Source organism: Parasteatoda tepidariorum, chromosome 1, assembly GCF_982258835.1.
Source record: "Parasteatoda tepidariorum strain Cologne lab strain chromosome 1, Ptep-v5.0, whole genome shotgun sequence".
NCBI classification, from domain to species: domain Eukaryota; kingdom Metazoa; phylum Arthropoda; class Arachnida; order Araneae; family Theridiidae; genus Parasteatoda; species Parasteatoda tepidariorum.
The window spans coordinates 98,463,574-98,482,024 of NC_141755.1; the positions used below are offsets into that span (position 1 = coordinate 98,463,574).

Genomic DNA, 18,451 nt, shown 5'->3' on the forward strand with positions numbered 1-18,451 from the left:
GTAGTTAAACTGTAATGGGATATATTTGATTGAGTACTTTGCATAGCTGCCAACTCGACTGGATTTTGCCAGTTTATCATGGTCTACTGGTTTAATTAAAATTCTCCTGGTTTATGTACATTTTAGAAAATTCCCTAAAAAAATCCTTATTGAAATAGAATCTTTGTACAAATTATTGTTTGCTTGAATATTTAAATAAGTACTACTGATACATAATGAAGTGAACCTCATTTATAGAAATCAGTTCACAACTTTGTTATAAAATATCAGTTAAAATAACTGATATTGATATAAAAAATTAACTATCTTCGATGAATTAAATGCCTAATAATATTCGAAAATATGAGTAAAGATGATACATAACATTTCAAGTATGTTTATCGTCAATCATAACTGGAAAATATTTTTTTTTTTATTTTGATGATTAAAAAAATCCCTAAAATTCCCTGCGAGTAAAATATTTAGTACATTATGCAACAATTATTATGAAATTTATATTATTTCGTAAAATCTACTGGATTTTTTTCCTTTCCTAACTATGATTTTGCTAAGTGGAGTGCTGTACCAAAAGCTAACTTTTTGTTTTCATTTTCAGGCACAATCAAATGAAACTCACATTGTGAATGCAAATGCGAGGGCTTCCGAGCTGTTGAAAAAATAATTTGCCTAAGAACAAGTATTATTATGTCGCCCTTTCTCGGTGATTGTTTACCCCTTCATGTTTATGTTGAATATCCCTAAATCTATGAATGTTAAGTTGAATCATAAATCTTTGTTTGAACTGTAATTATTTAGAAGAAAAAGAAATTACATGAAAATTTATGGAGCTTATATTTTATATTGGAAGGCATTTTTTAACTTGGAAAATTCAAAATTTTTCTGTCTATGTGTATATACCTATAGATATATATTTGTTGACTCTTACCCTGATGTATATTGTTCATTGTTAAATTCTTGTCTCATTTGTTGTTTCTTCATCTTTCTGTTCTATGGTTTGTCTCTAAGCATATTTCAATCAATCACTATGTAATAAGTTCCTATGATTTTTCCCTTTTCTTTATGTGAGATTTTTTTGTGTGTATCGAGTTTAGTTATAGAATTATTTTTTTTTAAAATTATCTTTTATCTCTTGACTATTCTTACAGGGCTTGAAAAAACTTATAACACATAACTGTAAAAGAAACTTTTGTAAAAAATAAATATACGTAATTTAAAATAAAAATCCTAAATAAATGCCTTTTCCTAAGAGGAGTTCTCTAATAAGGTGGAATAATATACGATGTGTTAACAATTTAAAATAATTATTTGAAAAATCAAAGGATGTTTCTAAAATGTTTTTAAAAATGTGATATCGAAATTCTATTTTTTTTTTTTTTTTATTTGAAAAATTCTAAGAAGAAATGATTCTGGAAAAAAAAGGTAAAACAATTCTAGCTTTATCAAATGATAAAAATAAAGTATATTTATAGAATGTGTTTACTAGGAAGAAATTATATTTCTGAAAATGTTTGTACAGAAGAGTATGAAAAAAAAGGAATAAAAGTTTTATTGTGAATAATATTTATAACATTTTAAATCCTGTTATTTAATTGTTATGTGGATTTTATGACAATTGTAAAATATATTTTTAATGTGTACCATATTTTCTGAGGTTAACTATGAAACCACATGAAAACTTTTAAAATGAACATATGCTTATTGGATTGAGAAATGAAAAAACTTTTTATAAAGTGGCATAACATGTTATTTATTGTGCTTTAATTTCAATATTTTTTGAAAGTTTCTGTCATGGTCATAATTAAAATTAGTTACTTGCTAATTACTTATTATTTAAGTTTAAATATTATTTTCCAGTGAAGCAAATGTTAGTTAATACAAGAAAAAAACTTAAGATTTGTAATTGAATAAACTATAATAATTATTTGAAATTTCTTTCTAAGAATGATTTTGTAAAGGTGTAAAAATTTCAGAGTAGTTTATTGCTTTATGTTAAGATTTTATTTTCTACATACTGAAAGAAAAGATTATTCTATTCATTTTAATGTTCTGTGCCTTCTTTTTTTTTTAAAAACTCATACATTATTTATGTATAGTCTTTTTGCTACAGTTATGAATAAAAAATTATTAGACAAAGCAAAGCACATAAGCTACATGTGTCTATATAATTAACCAGTTAAGCACTTCAATTATGTAGTTTTTTTTTTTTTTTTTTTGGTCAGAACGATTTTGTAATTGTACATAATCCAGTGTCTTCCAAACTGCCAATTCCCTTTTACATTACATGCATAGTATTATTTATATTATGTTTGAAACCAGAATAATCACGCACTTTTGTACTTTATCGCAAAATTATTATAAAACTTGTTTTCGATATGTAATATAAAGGCATTCGCTGGTGAAAAAACTTGTTTTATTATATATATATATATTTTTTTTTTTTGCATGTAACATGTTATGCTACTAAAGTTTTTTTTCATTTTTTCAATTTATTTAAACACTTGAATGTTTTATTTATATAAAACAAATGAAGGTATATTTTTCAAATTTTGTAACTGAAAAAAAAAAAAAACTTTTTCCCTGATTCAAGTTTTAAATTGTGAAAAATGTGTTTTTTGATGCCTTTTTAGGATATTTATTGCACTACTTTTTATAGAAGGAATATTCTTTTTCCCTTTATAAATCTTTTGATATAGAAAATTAAATACAGTTTTATAGCATATTAATATTTTAAAGTTTTGATAGATAAAATTTTTCCTTAAATTTCTATTTTTGCTTATTTTACAAAATTAAATCACGATTTTCATGAAATTAATGATTTTAAAATAATTGTTTTTTATACTAATGCTTAGAAACATTTCATGAAACTAATTTATTTTTCTGTTCCTTCAAAACTTAGTGCATAAAATTTTATGTATTATGTTCTTCTAATATAATTAATCATGAAAAATTAACGAATGTTTCTGTCCCTCATCTTTGATTCTCTGAATTAGCAAAACACTTGATACATTTAACAACATACATTTCACATCTATGATGAAATTTTTTTGTCCTTAAAATCAAAAACAACATAATGTCCCAATTGCTTCATTTTTTAGATAGATTGATTTAAGAAGAACAGTGTACTTAAATATTGCACATTGAAATGAAACTATTTTTTTTCCTTAAAAAAAGCTTTAAATGCTCAACAATGATTTTATTTTGCATCTTACTTTTAAGTATAATGCAACAAAAACATAATGGTATTAAACTCTTGGAGGAATTTTTCTGGCTCAATTCTATTTTATTTATATTCTATTTTGCGTCCTATAACAGATAAGATTCCTTTTCTTCAGCATTTTTTTAAAACTTTACTAACAAATTTAGAAGTTTTTGTTCCAAGCCGGCTGAAGTTGGCTTTCCTATGAAAGTTTGTGCTTCCTAAATAGTAATTTTATTAAAACTTGTCCAAATCTTCTTGTCGGTCAAGACAAACGCATTAAATCGATGATTGCTTGAATTTAGAAAGGAAGAAAAAAAATGTGTTGTGGAAATGTAGAAACAAAAGTATATTTGTGCTTAGTAAAAATGTGATTTAATGATTTTCAGCAGGCCGATTAGAAAAACGTGTGTCACTCGTAAGCTGGCGTTATAATAATTTTTTAGCAGAAGTTTAAAATAATTTTAGTTAAAATGGTTAGGTTTTCCTCCCTTAGAGTTAGGATAATCTTTTAAGTGCAGCAGTTAAAGCCTACCTAGTGAGTGAAAGCACTCTTAAATATTTTTAAGAATTAGGATTAATAGAAGGTCATTTCTTTGCAATGAATGGTATTTTCTATAGAAAGATCTAGCTTTAGTCTTTATGGCACAAAGAGTTCCATGTTTTTAGAAATCAATGTTATGGTGCTGTTTTGAAAACTATGTGTCAATTAAGGTGTCCTCCCACCATGTCCTCTAACAAAATTTCCTCTTATATATATTTATTGCAGTTAAAAGAGGGGTATGTCCAATAAATGGAAAAAACTCATTAATACCCTTACTTATTTCTGTTTCATTGCCAATGTGATCTACTGATTGAATTTATAAAAATGAGAGATTATATTATTTGTACATGGTTTGTCTGGGTGTTACCGTTTAATCTTCTGGATCTAAAATATAAATTCTCTGTCAATATTCATAATCACTCTATCTATTGATAGTAGAACCAAAACTTTTAATTGAGATTATTGATCGAAGCAAATATGAGGTTTCGCAATGTGACACCTCGGCACACCACGTATATGTTTTTATTTTAATTGCATTTGTATGGTATTTAAAACATGTGCTAAATGTTTTTTCTTTATATGAATCATCACTACTATCTGGATTGACGTATAGTAGACCAACCGGTGATCTTTTCTTTCATTTAATGAAATACATTTATGACTTTTCTTTTATTGAAAGAGATTTACAAATTATTTTCTTCTAACGCATAACATTTTCTACTTATTATATATATATACTATATTTCATTTGTATAAGATTTCTTTTATACCTACATATTCTACAAAACAACTTATTTTTAAAAACATTTCTTGCTTGTGGAAGTTGCAACTCTTGTTGAAAACAACTTTTAAGATTGTATTTAATGAGAAATGCATAAAATTATGTATATTTCATCAAACTCTAATATTTATTTTAATATTGTGGTATTAACATCACAATTATTATTTTCTGAGATTATCAACTTAGTAACCTATCAAATCTAATTAAAACTTAAAGTATACTGATTTTAGTTGTAGGGTAATAGTTTACGATCCTGGGCCACTTGCAAGTTGCAAATAAACTAAGAACCAATCACATAAAGGTAAACAAAAGCTGCGGTAACCCGAAGGTGACGTCATCGGGAGCAAAGACCGCAAAGTATATCATAGTAACCAAAAATCGGATTTCAGCAAAACTGAACAAAAATTATCACCTAACCAAGGGCCCCCAGATTCTACTCTAGTGCCAATTGTAGTATTACTCAGCCAACATATATATTTTTTAAATTGTTTTAATGTTTTTTTTATGCATAAATAGATAAATTTAATTCATTTTAATTGTGGAAAATCATAATGAAATTAAAAAATTGAATGATACAGGCTGTTGAAACAAAATTGGTGTATAAACTTGCACTAAATATCTTCTTTCATCAAATAGTGCATTATTCTGTACTTCTTTCATGCACTCATGAAATTCTTTTTAAAAAAAAAACACAATTAATGATATTCAATGTAGTTTTCAAGTATAATTTTGAAAGTTGATATTAAATAGAGCTGTTAATAAAATAAAAGAGTCTGCAACTTACACTAATGCACCAACTAAGGGACCATCTTTTATATCAGTTTTTTGAGAGAATGAATGCATTGTATGATCGTTCTTTAATACCAGCACACACCAACACAAGTCTTCAAAAATTTTCAATTGCACAATTTAGAAATAATTAACAAATTTTTTAAATTATAGGAATATAAAAGAAAAGCACTTATTTTATGCATACAACTTTTTGAATAACATTTGCACTGAGTTTTTTAATATTGTAACACTGTCTATAAAACTACAAGGGTTACATACATGCATATTTTTATAAATCTCTGTTTGTATTTACTGTTGAAAATGAAAAAAGATTTTGAAAAGAAATGTTTATGCTTTTACAGATTTAAAATTTGATAAAAATCACAATTGTGGCTGCTGATGTGGAAAAAAAATATTTCTGTATTGATACCTCATCTCTATATAGAGCCCACTCATGAATTATAAAAAAAAAAATATGCATATTTTTACTATCTATAATTTTAGTGTAATATGTAAAAAATTTTTTATACGTATGCATAAACATTAAGGTACCCCATAAAAATCTTAGTGGAAAATATAATATAAAGTAAATATACTGTAAAGCTTATGATATTAAAACTAAATTAACATAAATGTATGTGATTTATTTTTATGTGAGCATTACATTATTTAATATTGTTTTGAAAACCAATTTTTAGGAATTTAAAATTTTTAAGCATAGTGTTCCCTCAACATTTAAATTTAAAAATATATTTTTATTTTATGTATCTTGTAGTTAAAGATGATTTAATATGAAATTTTTTTTTACAAAAACCAAGAAGTGAAAGGAAAATTTTTAATTATGGCCTTTTAAAATTAAATGCAGTTTTGAAACCAAGTTTAAATGATAGATCATAATTTGGGATCAAATTTACATCTTGCTTTTGTACAAAGACAAAAGAAAGCAACCATTTTCAATTTCTAAATTAGGTCCTAATCTGAAACTCAGATAATCGGCTAGCAATATTTTCTGACTCGAAAATAATATTTGTGAAAATTATCTGACCCAAAAGTAAAGCTGTATGATAATTGCTAAAACAGCAGGAATGTGAAAGAGCTGCATGAATATACTCGAGGGTACAGTTAAACTCGGACTGTTTTGATAGCTATTTTTAAAGTATAGCAATTTTTACTATATTTCTTTTATTTAAATTTTTCCCCAAAATGCATTGATCTTTAAGAATTACTTTAAAAATTAAAATTTCATCCCTTAATATTTTAAAATTCAAAAAGTGCAATGCCTGTGTAAGAAGTTTATCATGTATGCTTATAAATTGTTTGTATTTTGGTGAATTTAATCCCTATAACGCACATGTCTAGAGATTTTTTTATGGGCTGCCTTAAAGTTTTAAAACATGGTTATAATAAAAGTTGCAGTTTTCAGATTTTTGTAGCAAGTTTTACAACTGATAAAACTCAAAATTTCTAATCTATTTCTTAGTTTTAAATATCATTAAAACAAGGGAAAATAAAAAAGTGAAAATTTATGTATATATTATGTTGTATAAATGGATACTTTTATAAGAACCGTAATATCAATCTTGTACATAAAATCTGTATGGACTGAATCATTTTATATTATATCTAAATTGAGTAAAGTTGTGTAAAAAATTCCTTTATGGTACGAAGATGATTGTTTGCTAAAACACACTTGCGTGTATTATTATTACATGTACTATTTTTCGTTATTCGTAACTTATTTTAAGGCATTAAATTTCTTTTTAAATTTTTAGCTGAATTTTAATCCTTAGAAACTTGAATGGGTACTTCCGTTTTATAGGGATTTACAAAAACTACAGCAAATATGGAGCAAAAAAAAAGGCCCTAATTGTATGTCAAAATCAGAAAATTAAGTTAACAAGTTAAAAGTATTAAGGAAATTATTATAAATATGTTAATTAGTTGTGTTTAATTATTAAGGTATTATAAACTAAATTATAAATAATAGTAGTGAAAGAAACTGTGTCATAGCAAATCTTTCAAGTGAAGACAAAGACATAAAATATATACTTTGTTGAAAGGTGATGTTAGATACTATTTGAAGTTGAACATAATCGGATAAATCTTTATTTATTTTTTTTAAAGAGAAGGAGTTAACTGTTTTCACTTGAAAGATAAATACAGGATATCTGCTCACCTGGAAAGTCATGAATTTCGGTATTGAACAAAATTTGTCATGAAATGTCATGATTTTAACTATTTTTTAGAAAAGTCATGGATTTAGGTCACTGAAAAATCTAATTTTTAAAATGGAGTTTAAAAATCCCCCCCCCCCCATTGCATGGTGTCCCGTATATCTGAATTTGTAATGAACACCCCACTCACAGTCATATTTAATTAAAATATAAAATCTTTTTATCCTGTTCTTTAAAAATTATGGTGTTCTTTCAAAAAATTTCTAGATTTCAGAATTTTTTTTAATTATTTTTTTTATCAATTTAAAATTCTAGCTGAAGCAAGCCAGTCATTGGCAATTTTTTTAATTCTGAAATGAGAACAGAAAAATCAGAAGTATTTCTTTTCTTTCTGATGAACAAGAAAAGTATCTTCAGAATATAATTCTACAGGAAAAAAAAAATATTTGCTTTTGTATTTTTTCCATCTATTTCATTGCTTCAACTCTTTTTTTTTTCTTCAAATCTATAAATATGAAATATTACAGTTTTGGTTATACCTATCATTACAATTAATGTTATAATGCTTTTTTAAATTTATTGTTGTGTTTTTCTCGGAGAAAATAGTAACTTCGCTAAGTCATGAAAAATTCTTGGAATTAGTCCTGGGAAGTCATGAGTTTGAAAATCTAAAATGTAGCAAATACCCTGTAACTACTTTCTACCTGACCCTATTGGGAAGACGTACTATGAGAGAGAAATACTGCCAATTGTTTATCATGTCAAATGTTCTGATGGTGTATTCGGAACTTAGGAATTTATAGTCTAAGGTTATTCTAAATGTTGAAAGAAATCTGCTGAAAATTAAGAAAAAAAAACGTTGATTTGATATTTCTAATTGCTTTTTATTGCATTTATCTGTCAGATTGGCTCATTTGAGCATGGAAATTGCAATAAACCAATTAAAATCTTAGAGTAAAATGTCGTAGAAAGTTTTAAATGTTCGCTTTCATCATAAGCATGCCTTAATGTTATTCGTGGATGATATGTGCATGATCATTGGTATACAATGTATTTTTTAGTCTGAAGAAAGTGATTTTGCTTGTTATCAAACTTTGTGTATACTCTTAGTTTACCTTTTGTAAATTGGTAAGGTTTAAATGCAATATTTTTTTTACTGACCTATTTGTCATAACGCTTAAATGTTCATTCTTAAGAAAGATTAATTTTCACTTGCTCTTCTTATTTTGTATTAATTGAAAAAAAAAAACGAGAGCATTATTTTAAAATGATCTTAGAACCAAAAAAAATTCCAAAGTCAAAATTATTAAATGTCATTTTTATCTTCCCAGTCAATTTTATGCTATAACAAAATATTCATTAAATCAAAGAAAATGAATATTTCTGCCTTCTGCTGATTTTGAAGTAGAATTGTGTCCCAGTTGTTATGAATGAACATCCCTGCTTGAAATCCGAATATGATCCTCATTTTCTGTAATTCTATAATTTTATGTCGATGAACTGAACTTGGAAAAACAATTTATTTCACTTCAGAAGTGAAAAATTCTTAAATGTGTGCAGGAGATATAAAAGGGGTTTCTCCCCTTATTTACTAGTTATTCATTCTTCTAGCTCCCCTTTTCCTCCCCCAATTAACTGAAAATATTTTTTGTAACAATTTTAGATAAAAGCTTCTTGCAGGAACTTTCTCTATACGATGATCTATCTCTTTTACCAATCCATTTTATTTTTTTTTAGCTGAAACAAAATATTTAATATTTTAAAGATTTGGGAGGAGGAGAAAAGGACTTGAATGTTTTGGAAATAAATTAAGAAATTGCAACCCATGAAAACAACTGAAACGATAATTTTTGATGAATCTATTTTTGAATAGACTTCATTACATATTATCGGTTTTCTAGTTTATTTCACACTCAATAGGCAGAAAATACAAATCAATAATTAATTGTGAGAACTTCAATTATAAAGTGACTTAAACATTTTTTCCAAATTTACAGCTTTTGTATATTTTGCTATTAAAATATTGGCGAGAGGGCAAAAATTAAGTATAGAGCATTATTTGTAAATGCATTTCAAATATTGTGAAATTGTTAAGCAAATATTTTAATTTAATTTTAAAATGCTCTTTACGTTTTTTTTTTCTTTTTAAATACAATTTGTAATGATTACCTATGTTTATATATTTGTCGAAAATTCAGTTAGAACACACATAAAATTTGATGCTGTGTCATTTCCACTGCTTATAATACAAACTCTTGATATTTCTTTGACAGAAAGAGGCACTCCATCCTATGCAATAATTTTTGATTCTTGAAGCTTGAATTCGGGTCATAAGATTTAATTCGATATTTGGTTCAGGATGGCAAAAGTCATTTAAGGAGGGGGAAAAAAACTGGCCCTGCTGCCAGAAGCTGAGGTTTTAAATTATTTCTGCTTTGGATTTTTGAATCAAGCTTGTGCCAAATTGATTCATCCTGATGAATTCTTTTTTTAAAAAATAAGCTGTTGTTTTTTAGTGAATGTATGGAATGGAAATGGTGCATTTTTACCCTTCTGTTGTAGGAGGAGTCTTCAACCACGAGCCGTTTTGTTTTTAGAACGATAATTCAAAAAGGCTGCACAATAAAAATTATTTCGGATCAGTACTAGTTTTGCAAAATTCATAGTTGATATTTATAATTAAAAAAAAAAACAGAAATGATAAAACACTGTTGTTCGGTGAATGCTTTGAGAATTGATACTTCCAAGGTGCATAAGTTTATTTCTTTTAAGTACGTTCTGGTTAACCTAGAGTTAATGTTGACATTTCAAATGCAAACAAACGATGACAGGATTTGAGGAAATGATCTCGCAAAATTTTTTTAGCATTTTGATTGAAATATTTTTTTTCTTCAGAATTTCAAACTTCATGGTTTACTCTATAAATTCACTTTTCTCTGAACTTTAATTTCGGGTAAAACAGAATTAGCCCTCCGAAATTAATTCCACAATATTGCATCCTCTGTAAGTCTGAAATTATATTTCCCTTTTAAGTTTTTTTTGCTCTGTAAAATTTTAGTATGTAAATGTTTAGCAAAAATGGCTAAAAAATAAACTGACGGCTTTATTAATTTCGTATAGATATTTTTACAAAATTACAACATGTTAGAAAGTAGAAATCTTAACCCACTTTCGCCCAAATGTGCGAAAAAGCATAATTTCGATGAATATATTTTCATTAACATTATATTTTTGACTAATTTTATTTTTGAGCGCTCTAAATGTTGGAGTAAATTCTTTCTGTTGACATTTATATACGCTATTTTTTTAAATTTAAAACGGTTATTGACAAATTCGATTTTTTTTAAAATGCCTAATTATTCCACTTGCGTTTGTTTTTTTAATGGATTAAAGTTGCGAGTTCTGTAAATAAAATGAAACTAAATAACGTGTTCAGGTAAATGATTTGGTCAATATTGCATAAATGAATTATATAATTTCTTAAGTATTTTTTACGCACGAACTTTTTTTTTGTCATAAAAATTATACATTTTATGAAAATTTCTATGCTTGGTATAAAGTGGGCTAACCTGCATCAAAATTAACTGTTATCTCACCTTCTGCTGATCTATTTCTTAGACTAATATTTTCTCGAAGATGTGTATTGGGGTTTTCACATATTCATTGGTGTTACCCTCAAGTGCAAAAGGTTGAAGACTCTAATAAATGTTCTCTGTAATAAGTTGGCTACATATTAATCGTATGTGTAAATTTTGTTTCTTATGGGCCCAGTGACTTATATATTATGTTAGAGAAAATTCTGAAATTGTTGATATAAAAATAAAAAAATTGAAATATTTTAATAATTCTCTTACAATCGTGTTGTCTATCTCTTGTGCATTGTAAATGTGTATGCTGCCTTTGTATGTTGGGACTATGTACTGCATGCATGTTTTATTTAATGCTATGTGAATAAAAGAATACTGTGATAGTGTACCTTTTGTATCCAAATAATTACATAAAGTTTTATTTGCGGATTTTTTTTTAATACATTAAGGTAGGGGTGCACAAACCTATGGCCCGAGGGCCACATGCGGTGCCGACAGTTGATGTACAGCCCGCGGAAACTTCTGAACGCAATAATAAATTCTTTTAATTTGGTTTCTGCTTAAACATTGTAAATTTTCTTTAATTGAAATATTTAATTCAAATATATATAAAATGCGTAAATTGTTTACACTTTTGTAAGCTTCTGTTTGGTTAGAATTTATATCCCCCCTCCCAGTATTCATGGGGGTACCCAGTATACATTTATATTTGATAAATTACTTATTGTGAAAAAAAAATTTAAAAATTTATCAGTTTTTTTTAGGTTTAAATGATTAAAAGTATTTAATTTTCTGCAAATATTCTATTAAATTTACTGATATATAAGTATTTAGTGTTTAGAACACTTATGTTTATATAAAAATTATCATATTTGCTGCTAACATGTCTGAATATGCGTGCGGCACTTCGTTAATCTACCTTCTCTGCAAGTGGCTTTTGCCACTGATGATCCAAATGTGCTGACAGAATGCAGCAAAAAGTAAATGTTTCAATTATTCGAAATGTTAAATTATAAAAAAAAGAAACTGATTAAAGTAAATATTCTACGTTTCAAAAATTCCTTCATGAATTTTTTCAATTTTTAGTCACAGTTAATTATGATTGAAAGAGAAAACATTCATTTCGTCATACATAAGAATGAAATCAGTAGATTGATTGATTTTATTGAAGTTACATACATTTGCTGACTTGTGTGCTCAATATAGGCTTATAAGTCATTGTCAAGTAGAAAATACAGATAGAACAATTCAGAGAAAGACATCACAAAGAATACATCCAGGGTTGAAATCAGTAGATGAAAATATGACCCTCAAATAAAAACTTGCATGTCTGCTAGCCTAAAAAATAAAGTAGCAATAACAGCAAAGTCATAAAAGAAGATAAGGAGTATATCGAAGATTGCATGTGTTGGTAACAAGTTTACGTCTGAGCATTTTATTCTATTTTATAACCGTTGTTGAACAGCCAACCAAATTTTGGGTTTACGACTATCATTGTTCAACTCCATAGCTTTGTAGTTTGAAACCCAATCCAAAAGACAAGGGAACTCCTGGATCAAGTATTGGGACAAATTCGCCTTCGTGGAGGACTTTTCGATGGTACTAACCCGCATTAAGAGGAAAACCTCCCACTGTTATCCTGACTGCAAGAGTACTCTAACCCATGATCCGTCTACCATTAAGGATATTTTACGTCAACACTGCGAGCTGCGTGAGGAATTCGAACGATCAGTCATTGCTGGGATTCGAACCCGGTTAACCTCATTGGAAGGTGAGCTCTCTATCCCCTGAGCCACCACGACCCACTACGTTTGAGCATTTAATTTGAATATAAAAGTCTTCCCTGCCGAATAGAAACGTGCAGAATAATATGTTTGTAGAGAAAGGAGTTATCGACAATGTCAACCTTCATCTATGAAAAGGTGCCCCAAAAATCAAGTTAACATGTCTTATATACTAGTTGTCGTATATACTAATTGGAATTGCATTTTTGTAGTGGTAGACACACTACACGCTTTTTCAGGCGAGAAGGCGAACATCACATCGCTGTTATCATGGATTTATATTTTAAATGTTAGTGAACTTAGTTTAGAATAAATGGCAACTGTGAATGAATGCAATAGAAGTTTTCCTGAAAGACATCAATAAAGGCAGGGGCCTCCCTGGCTGAGTGGTTACGCCGGTCCAAACGCTCTGTTAAGCGTGGAGGTAGCGGGTTCGAATCCCGCCGTAACCCTGGATGTATTCTTTGTGATGTCCTTCTCTGAATTGTTCTATCTGTATTTTCTACTTGACAATGACTTATAAGCCTATATTGAGCACACAAGTCAGCAAATGTATGTAATTTCAATAAATCAATCAATAAAGGCAAATTCATTGTCCTTCAATAGAAGGACATCAATCAGGGCAAACAAATATTACCGATGAATCCATTGCAGATGGTATTACTAACTTACGAGATATGCTATAACGCAGGAGATATTCTATTACTAACTGAAGAACGTACTACTGTATGTTCTTCAGTTCTAAACGCTGTCATCCTCAATCAGTTGCTACTGAACAATTGAATCGAATATGAGGTCCTTTATAATTTTGAATAACGGAAGTATGCTGTCACCTTTTCATAACTAATTTAATGGTGTTGCACTGCTATCGCTACTTTTTTTCCAAAGCAAACACATTTATTCACTTTTTATTTGGGCAACCCTAATATATGTTACACATATATACTAGGGAGCCAAACTTCTATGTCACTGTGCTCTAGAGATGGCTAATATTTTCTGGAACAGGTATTTTGCACCTGCTATTTAATCATACCTGTTATAAAAATAGGTTACTTCCAAAGGCCTGTTCCAAAATACTAGGCAAAAATTGCAATTCAATTATCTTGCCAAAAAATTATTTTTTTTTGCTTTTATTTATAATGTTTCAATTGCTTTTAAGTTATCTTTGTACAGTTTTAAAAAAAGGTTGGATCAGGTTTTTATTTATGTAATTGATACAGGGCCGTAGTCAGGCGTTGCGAGGGGCCCTACAAGTTTTCTATTTCTGCAAAATCTTCAAGAAAGTAGATAGCTCTGAAACTAGTTAGATTTTTATTTAAATAATTCAAATAGATATATTTTTTCCAGTTTATTTCCTAAAAATGGACAAAATAAAATTTTTATTCCATTATTATAATTTTTTAGAGCTGTTTTAAATCTAATAATTTAACGAGTTACTTTGCTAAAATCAAATGTTTTTTCGCAGCTTATTTTCTAGAAATATTTTCATATAGCTTATTTTCTCTAGTTCAATAGCTTGTATTTCCACACAAAGTTTTTATTTATTTATTTTATTTTGCATGATGCCACTAGAACTGCATTCAAGAACCGTGCCTAGGCAATCTTGTATATGTTTGGAGGAAAAAAAATTCTACATTTATAACAAAAATCGCCTATGAAACGTGAGGCACTCCACGAATTTCTCCCTCCTTCTGTCTTGAAAACTCGCCTTTTTTCGGAAGGGGGAAACACGGCCTTTATTGTTTATTCTAAGATAAGCAATATGTTAGATTGTAGATTGAACAAATATTTAAATTAATAGATATTAAATTAGTATTTAAGTCAATTGCTTAACTCAATCCTCCTTTTCAAAAATATTTTATGCAACTAAATGATATTAACCATTTCACTAAACTTACCCTAATTAGGATTTAATGACATTATCTAACACTAATGATGACTAATAACTGGGTATTATTTTACGTAAATTATTGTAAGAGGCAATTATAATACATTTATTTTATCCACATTGCAGCATTATAAAATCTCAGTTTTAACTAAAACTAAAAATATATATATATATATAGATTTAAGAAAAATTCGTGTTTTTTTCCTATAATCTAACATTACAATAAGAACAACAGAGTAAAAACTTAGTTTATAAAGGATTAATAGTTTTGTGCTCATGCTAGCCAATTGTAATTAAATATTTCTTTCATCTATTTCAAAATATCATCTGATTCTTTTTGACCAATAAGAATATTGTAAAATCACATCATTTGCCTTGACCAATGAAAATATTAAAAACCTATCACATGATTAAATTCTTTTCGATATAATTGAAATATCTTTCTTTTCAACTTGAGACACTGCCATTGAAACTTAACAAGTTTTATTGTGACTCAAAGTTATCAAAAAAACTGCTTTTTCTACGATGGATTTCAACGTTTTGTACTTCGTTTTCATGGTTTTTTACTCCCTCTTCAGTTTGGTGTATTCATCTTTTTGTAACGTTGTTTCATTCTTTCAGCTGAAATGCTTGTACGATCTCTTCTTTTGGATTTATGTTGGTACTAAGTACTCTTGGAAGTTGAATGGTTTTAAAGCCGAGATTGATTTATTTCAAAGGTTGAATTTAGTCTTTTACGAGTTGAAGGTTCTTTACTGGTTTCTTTACTTTGTTTACAAAGTCTTTTCAGTTTCCTGTTTTTGGGACATTTTAATGTCCCTTTATGAACTCTACACTGTTCTGGATTTCTATTCCTACTTTGTTCCTTAGATATTTTTGTTCAATGTTTTGTTAAACCATTAGTTCAATGTGAAATTATTATAATTAATTCGCTTTTCGATGGCTCAATATCATTTCTATTAATTCTTAAAATATTTAAAATCGTATATTGACTTTTGCCGATTTATTAGATTTTCTTATTTGAAAGTTGTTAAACTTTTCATGAATTAAATGAACCTCAAATTTTCATTTTCCTTTCAATTAAATTTTCCACGCAATTAAATGAATCCTATATTTTTTGTTTCCGCATTATTCCAACAGAATAGATTCTTTCTTTTTCAAGATTTTGAAAACTAGTGTTTTTGCTGACTATGTATGTTTAATAAGTATTTTCTTTCTAGGCAATAAACTAAAATGATAATTATCACGAACTGGAATAGTAAAGTCACTCATACAGAAAAATTTTTTTATTCATAAATTGGTATGTACCTTTAAAACTTTTCATTAATCGAATCATGAAACTAAAATACAAACTCAGAAAAAGTAAATAGTATTTGTAAATAACTTTAATCTAAACTGCATTAGAGGAAATACGATTCTTTTAGATTTTCATACCTATGCTAGTATTAAAAAATTAGTTTATATAATGAAGTTATAAGAAATGTTAAATCTTAGTGTCTCGAGATTTATTTCACTCTAAACATAAGTTCATATATTTAAAATAGCTTAATAGCAATTAGATTAATTTTGACAGTTATTAGATTAATATTCTACATTCTTAAATTTTTACTATCCGTTTTTTATACTATATTTTATATCTTTCTTCGTTGAAAAATGTGTCTTGTATGGTAAGGCAACTTAGTAACCAAAAACTTCATAACCAAAAAACAATTGTCGCTTTAAAACTTACTGAAAGTATTACGTACCAAAGTAGTTGTTACCAGATTAAAATTATAAATAGTGCATTTTAAGGCAAACTGATTTAATAATCGAAAAATTCATATCCTATTTAAATTCACCAAAAAAGAGTTTATATCGTAGTAGTACCATATTAATTTAGAATTGTTTATAATTATTAATAGTACGTTTTACAACAAGCTGATTTAGTAACCAAATATTTCACATCGCTGTTAAACTTGCCAAAAATATTGCCTACTGCAGTAGTTCCGCATATTTTCAATTAAAATTATTGCTAGAACACTTTACGTCAAGCGTTTCTGATACCAAATAGTTCATATTATCACTAAACTCCCCAAAAAGTTTGCATTCCGCAGTAGTACAACATTATTTTTAATAAAAATTATTGGCTTTGTTGCTTGTACACTTTTCAGTAAGCCTTCTTAGTAACCAAAAAGTTCGTATCTTAGCTAAACTTTCCAAAAGGATTGTATGCCACAGTAATACAATATTATTTTCAATACAATTATTGGCTTTGTTGCTTGTACACTTTTTGGTAAGCTTACTTAGTACCCAAAAAGTTCATATTTTAGCTAAACTTTACCAAAGAATTGTATGGCACAGTAGTACAACATTATGTTCACTTAAAATTATTACTAGAGCATTTTATGGTAAATCTATTTAGTAACCAAAAAGTTCATATCGTAGCTAAACTTACCAAAAGTATTATATACTTCTGTAGTACCACATTATTTTCATTTAAAATACTTGTTGACACATTTAGTATTCTTATCTATAAAAGCCTTATATAAAGATGAATTAAATATAATGCCCCATTTAAATTTTTTAAGTGGCTTGTATTAGATGTTTACCTCACATGCTTATGTTGTTTCTCAAAAATTATAATACAAATAATTTCATCACCTTTTTATTTTATACCTTCATCCTGTTTTACGATGAATTTATCGCATTTGTTAAATGAATTAAATGTTTATGCCTTTTAATCAAATTCTACAAAAAATGTACATGCTTTTTATTTAAATTAAAATGAAGTAAGAGATTTAATTCGAAGATCAAAAGTACATTCTGAAAAATAAATAAATAAGTTTAGCTTAAACAAATATTTAAATTAATAGATTTTAAATTAATAGATTTTATATTAATATTTAAGTCAATTGCTTTACTATTCCACCTTTTCAAAAATATTTAGAGGAGTATGGGAAAAAATTGGCGATTCTGTCATTTCCATGTCTTTATGTCTCTTCAGAGTTTATTTATGCAATTCTTCCTTTGGCACACTTACATTCAAAATTCTTCTAAGGAACAACTTGCATATGTGCATGTGTAATTTTAAGTACTAGATAAGTTTATCATTATAAGTTTAGTATTTAAGCAAAATTTACCCTGACATCTTTTTGGCATTTGTTTCATAGTGTTTTGAATTAAAATATCTAAGTTTCATTTGGCATTCTGGTTTTCAAAATTAGGTGCTCAGTTGTTATTTATACTACTGTATTTATTTTACTTTTATTTAAATTGTTATTTGATTTTGGCAGAATTCATAGATCTACTCTGTAAAAATAAATCTTCATGGAATGTACGGAATTAACGATTTTTTTACTCCTCGGGGGGCTGTCCATGTTCTGGCTACTTATAAATATGTCTGACAGCCCTCTTGGGGAACTATTTTGATTGCTAAACACTAAAATAACAACTATTCTAAGACCCAGTGACTATGACAAAACTTCAAAAGTGGTAGATTTTACAGATAATGGTCGATACTCAAGATAAAGAAAAAAATTGATCTTTTGTACATCATCAAATATTCTTCTTAGTGTTTAAGCAGTTAGAATAAAATAGCCTCGCCTCCTCGTTTGGCGTTCCCTGGGTAACATTGTGATACAATACAGGGATTATAAGCAAAGTATCTTTTGTATCACAATGGCTAAGAGGTTATATGAAAAAGTGGAAATTTGATAAATTTAGTATTAATAAAGCAATCTAAAAATC

The 18,451-nt window shown here is 27.6% G+C and overlaps 1 protein-coding gene across 2 annotated transcripts in view; it reads left to right on the top strand.

Annotated features, from left to right (window-relative positions):
- Positions 1-11,441, top strand: part of LOC107454063 (synaptosomal-associated protein 25) — a 33,378-nt gene extending 21,937 nt beyond the window's left edge. For both annotated transcript variants that reach the window (XM_087149350.1, XM_087149352.1), the window contains one exon: positions 596-11,441. In XM_087149350.1, the coding sequence (XP_087005476.1) occupies positions 596-661 (66 nt within the window). In that variant the 3' untranslated portion in view covers positions 662-11,441. The remainder of the gene's footprint in view (positions 1-595) is intronic.
- Positions 11,442-18,451: the final 7,010 nt, after the last annotated feature.